General features: G+C 41.0%; 1 protein-coding gene across 1 annotated transcript; it reads right to left on the bottom strand.

The window, feature by feature from the left end:
- Positions 1–1,618: 1,618 nt before the first annotated feature.
- On the bottom strand, positions 1,619–5,242 carry LOC140962577 (uncharacterized). Its single transcript, XM_073421529.1, has 5 exons — positions 5,187–5,242; positions 4,397–5,087; positions 4,096–4,186; positions 1,922–2,250; positions 1,619–1,624 (listed from the first exon to the last, which is right to left on the bottom strand). Exons 1-5 carry the CDS (start codon positions 5,240–5,242, stop codon positions 1,619–1,621), a joined length of 1,173 nt encoding a protein of 390 aa, XP_073277630.1.
- Positions 5,243–5,916: the final 674 nt, after the last annotated feature.

The following is a 5,916-nucleotide window of genomic DNA, read 5'->3' as shown; positions in this document are numbered from 1 at the left end:
GCCAAACAGATTTAAAATCCATAACATAAGCACGCAACATATCCTCCAGTGTCTGAATAGTACGCTCAGTCTGACCATCTGTCTGAGGATGATAAGCTGTACTCAATCTCAACTCTGTCCCCATCGCAGTCTGCAATCCTTCCCAAAAATGAGAAGTAAATCGAGGATGTGTATCAGATATAATAGACACTGGAATCCTAGGCAACCGTACGATCTCTCGTATATACAACTGTGCCATCGTCAAATACGTACTTTTCATGCTATAGGGTATAAAATGTGCAACTTTCGTCAATCGATCAACAATCACCCAAATAGCATCAATAGTTCCAGTGCTTCTTGGTAAATGAGTCACAAAATCCATCGATATGTGCTCCCATTTCCAAGTCGGTACTTCTAAACTCCTCAATTCACTTCCTGGCCTTCTCCTCTCAGCTTTGATATGTTGACAATTAAGACGTCGACGCACAAAATCAATCACATCACGTTTCATTCCCTTCCACCAAAATTGAGAGCGTAGATCCTTATACATCTTCTTGCCACTAGGGTGGACAGAATACCGGCTGCAATGTGCACGCCGCAACAGGCCCTGTCGCAACTCAGATGCATCAGGAACTACCCATCTATCATTCATCCTCAAACTGCCATCATCAGCCACTCTAAAGTGAGTATCTTGTTTCCGAGAAACTAACTCCTTCCATTGCTGAACTCTCTCATCTGTCATCTGTGCCTCACGAATACAACCATAAATATCAGGTTCAACTAATAAGGTCGATACCTGGATAGGAGTCGTCGAGATATCAAAATCATATCCCAAGGAACAACAAGACATCATCATAGCTGATAAACGACTCACATCCTCTGCAGTACAACTCACTTTACGGCTCAATGCATCAGCTGTAAGATTAGCTCGACCAGGATGATATTCAATTTCACAGTCATAATCCTTCAACAAATCTAACCACCGTCTCTGTCTCATATTCAACTCTGTCTGAGTAAACAAAAATCTCAAACTCTTATGATCCGTATAAATTGTAAACGAGGTACCATATAAATAGTGTCGCCATATCTTCAAGGCAAAGATAATGGCTGCCAACTCTAAGTCATGCACAGGGTACCTTGTTTCGTGTGGTTTCAGCTGTCTCGAGGCGTATGCCACAACATGTCGATCCTGCATCAAACACATCCCAAACCATGTAATGATGCATCAGTATAAACAACAAACCTCTCGTTTTCTGTAGAGATTGATAACACCGGTGCAGTCGTCAGTCGGTGCTTCAACTCCTGAAAACTCCTCTCACATGCTTCAGACAACTGAAATCGCACACCTTTTCTGAGTCAAGTGTGTCAAAGGTCTAGCAATCTTTGAAAATCCGTCGATAAATCGACGATAATAACCTGCTAAACCCAAGAAACTACGGATCTCTGGTACAGATGTAGGTGCAGACCACTGTAACACGGCTTCGACCTTCATTGGATCAACAGAAATCCCATCTCTCGATATAACATGACCCAAGAAGACCACTCGATCCGCCAAAACTCACACTTATTGAGTTTGGCATAAAACTGTCTATCTCGCAACACCTGTAACACTGAACGCAAATGCCCAACATGCTCAGCCTCACTCCTGTAATATATCAATATATCATCAATAAACACAATAACAAATCGATCGAGATAAGGCTGAAATACCCTATTCATCAAACTCATGAACACATCTGGAGCATTCGTCAACCCAAACGGCATAACCAAAAACTCATAATGCGCATATCTGGTCCTGAATGCTGTCTTCTGAATATCATCCTCTAACTCGTATCTGATGATATCCTGACCTCAAATCAATCTTCGAATATACTGAGGTTCTTTGCAACTGATCAAACAAATCATCAATACGAGAAAGGGGATATTTATTCTTAATCGTTACCTTATTCAGCTGTCGGTAGTCAATACAAAGCCGCATCGTTCCATCTTTCTTTCTCACAAATAGGACTGGTGCACCCCAAGGCGATACACTAGGACGAATATATCCCTTGTCCAGCAAGTCCAGTAACTGGGCTTTCAACTCTCTCAACTCTCCTGGTGCCATTCTGTAAGGAGAACGAGAAATAGGGGAAGTACCTGACATCAACTCAATCCCAAACTCCACTTCACGGGCTGGTGGGAAGCCTGGAATCTCATCAGGAAATACATCGGAAAACTCAGTAACTACATGTATCTTTTCTATTCCCACCTCCTTCTTATTCTCTGTCACATCTACAACATAAATAAGATAACCCTCATGGCCAAGCTCCAATAACCGAGACATCCGGATAGCAGATCCAACGGAACACAGGGACGAGAACCTTTCCCATAAAATGTCCAATGCTCTTTCTCATCGGTGTAAAAATATACTACTCGCTGATAACAATCAACAGTCCACTACAAGAAAAATCGGATTCAACAACACATCAAAGACAACGGTTAATACCGTTGTCTTTTTACTTTTAACAACGGTTTTCGTAGCCAAAAAATCCGCTCAAAGACAGCAGTTTCTTTAAAACCGTTGTCTTTGATACATCTACGACAACGGTGTTTAAAAACCGTTGTCTATGAGCATTTTTTTTTGGGCTACGACAACGGTTTTTAAAAACCGTTGTCTATGAGCGTTTTTTTTTTTTGCGCTACGACAACTGTTTTTAAACTGTTGTCTATTAGCGTTTTTCTTCAAGCTACGACAACGGTTTGTAAAAAACCGTTGTTTTTCAACTGGTTTTTCTATAAATTTGTTGTCAATATTACATTTTGCGACCATTTAAGTAAAATCTGTCGGTATAATTAGCGACGGTTATACTATACCGTCACTAATTTAAATCGTGCGACGGTTAAAGTATAACCGTCGCAAAAGTTAGCGACGGTTTTAAGCAACACCGTCGCAGATGTAAATATAGCGACGGTTTTGTAAAAAGTGTCGCTAAATTTAGCGACGGTTTTTGTATAACCGTCGCTAATTTTAGCGACAATTTTGGTAATACCGTCGCCTATCTATAATTAGCGACAGTTTATACTTAGCCGTCGCTATGTTTAGCGACGGTTCTTATTGACCGTTGCTAAATATAGCGACAGTTCTTGTAAAAGCGTCGCTAATTTTAAATCGGCGACAGTTAGAAAAATAACCGTCGCTATTTGCGACGGTTAAAGTCAAAAATGTCGCAAACTGTCTATAAATATCCCCACCCTCAGTCCATTTTCTACCATACCACTTCACAACACTTAAAATTTTTCTCCCTCACACAATTTTAGTTTCGATTTTCTCTTTAAAGTTTAATAAATTTTTAAAATCAAGAATATAGTATTTTCGACGGTAAATCAAGAATATAATTAGCATATTAGATTGTGAGTTTTTTTGTATATTTATTAAAATATTAAAACTGAAATATTTTTTTATTTTACTGAAAAACTTAGCGACGGAAAGCATACGAAACCGTCGCTAAATTTAGCGACGGTATTTTAAACCGTCGCTGTTTAGCGACCGTTTAAATTACGACCGTCGCTAATTGTAGTGACGGTTAACGATGATGTCCGTCGCGAATTAATTTGCAAAACCGTCGCAAATTGTAACTACCACATCACTCCAAAATCGTTGTCTTTTAGCGAATGTTTTAGCCACAGGACCTTTAACAACGGTTTTATATACCTACGACAACTGTTTGTCACCGTCGTCTTTAGACGTCTACGACAACGGTTTTTCACCGTTGTCTTTGAGCACACCCTTTAACCACAGGGCTTTTAACAACGGTTTTATTTGACCTACGCCTTTTTTTTTAGTAGTGGTCGCACAATATCTCCTCAACACATTAATTCCCACAATACAATCAAAATCAGTCATCTCTAGAATAATCATATAAGATCTCAGCTCATAGTCCTCATAAGAAATAATACAATCTGATATCATCGATACAACTGATATATCAACTCCAAATGGTGTCGAAAAAGAAAGAGGCATAGACAATGGAGACGAGCGCATATGATGCTCAACCACAAACCTCTTTGATATAAATGTATGCGAGGCACCGGTATCAACAAGAATATAAGCAGGATAAGAACATAAATAACACTTACCTGCTATCATCTCCTCTCGTGCCTCCTCTGCCTGCTCTCGTGTCAAAGCATACACCTGTGCCTGAGGCGGACCAGCTCTCTGCATACGTGGCTGTCCTCCAGAAGGTCGTGGTGTAAACTGCTGAGGCAGTCGTCCTCCTCTCTATGAGGATCTACCTCTATCATTCCTGGGCTCTCGCTGTCCCTCACGGCTAGGACACTGTCTCGTTATATGGCCAACACCGCCACACTCAAAACAGGTGATCTCGGTCTGTGTACACTGTCTGATCAGATGAGGTCCCCCACAACGAAAACATCTCACTGCTCTGGACTCCCCTCTCTTCCCTTGAACAGACTGAGAACTGCCCCAACGACTCTCAACATGTCGTAAATCCAATCGACGCTTCCCCGATGATGATGAAGAAGAAGATGAACCCTTCTGATATTTGAAAGACTGTCCATGTGGTCGCAATGACTCCCTAGTCGGCTCTAATAATCGTCCCTGAGCCCCATACTCCTGCATCACCAACTCAGCCATCTCAGCTCTCGTCACTGCATCCTCAAATGATACTGGGTTGTTCGATTGCACACGATCAAATAACTCTAACTTCAACCCTTTCAAGAAGTGCCTCATCTTAGCATGAACATTCGTAGAACCATGTGGCACATATTTCAGCAATGTAGAATACCGAGACTCATACTCAGCAACAGACATACTCCCCTGTCTCAAATCCTCGAATTCTCTCTCTTTCTTCTGTCTGACTGCTATAGAAAAATACTTATCAAGAAAACGAGAGCGAAACACATCCCAATCAACAGTACGGCCCTGGGCTCTCAATCCGACCTCAGTCGTCGGCCACCACAATAGTACATTTCTCGAAAGCTGAAATGTAGCCAATCGTAACCAAGCAGACCTAGCACACAGAGCAGTCACAAGTATCTGCTCTATCCTCTCAATCCACTCCTCTGCTCGCTCGCCAGTCTCAGAACTATCAAATCTCGGCAGAAGATAACTGCTGAATTGTGCCAAAGTCAACTCACCAGGCAATAAAAGCTGATCCGCAGGTGCCTATCCCATAGGAGGAGGTGGCAATGGATTCATCTGCCCAAACCCAGTGTCAACCTCTTCCGTTTGTCCATGTGGATGTACCTGTTCTCTAGCTGCCATCACTGGAAATCAAATTGTTAATAATAACATTTAACAATTACAATCCAGTTATCATCATCACATCTTTTGAACGAAAACACATGCAACTAAAGATCAATCAATCATACTGAGAAATCATCAATAACAAGTCAAATGCACAGACACATGCAGATAATATCTTCATCCAACTCTCTCATCACAAACCCAACTTCTAACCATCCCAGACATCTAACATATGCTCTGATACAACCAATTGTGGCGCCCCAAACCTCGCCACGTAATCATACAACATGTGACGTCATATGCATAAACATTTTATTTTCAACGACGTAATAATATAATGCATATACGACAAAATAGTGCAATCACCACACTATCTACATCAATGCAGCAGAAACAGTATAATAAATACACACATACAACTCAAGTAAGACAATAAACTATACTGTCTCTATCTACTATCAACTGCAGGACTGTTTGACTAGACACACCTAATCCTTCACTACTATCCTGTCTCACAGCATAGTCCTGTAACCTGTCCAACAGAAACAACCCCCCAAAGGGTGAGCATACACAACAATCATCATCGTAAAACATAACAGTTATATTATCAACAATATAAAATATAACTGGAATGATAACAGAAATACTCCCTTTGCTGTCTCTGGACAATCAAACCACCAACGATATCAACA

The sequence above is a fragment of the Primulina huaijiensis genome, chromosome 17, assembly GCF_012295235.1.
Source record: "Primulina huaijiensis isolate GDHJ02 chromosome 17, ASM1229523v2, whole genome shotgun sequence".
NCBI lineage: Eukaryota > Viridiplantae > Streptophyta > Magnoliopsida > Lamiales > Gesneriaceae > Primulina > Primulina huaijiensis.
The sequence above is the reverse complement of the archived record's forward strand: the minus strand, read 5'-3'. Positions and strand labels throughout refer to the sequence as shown.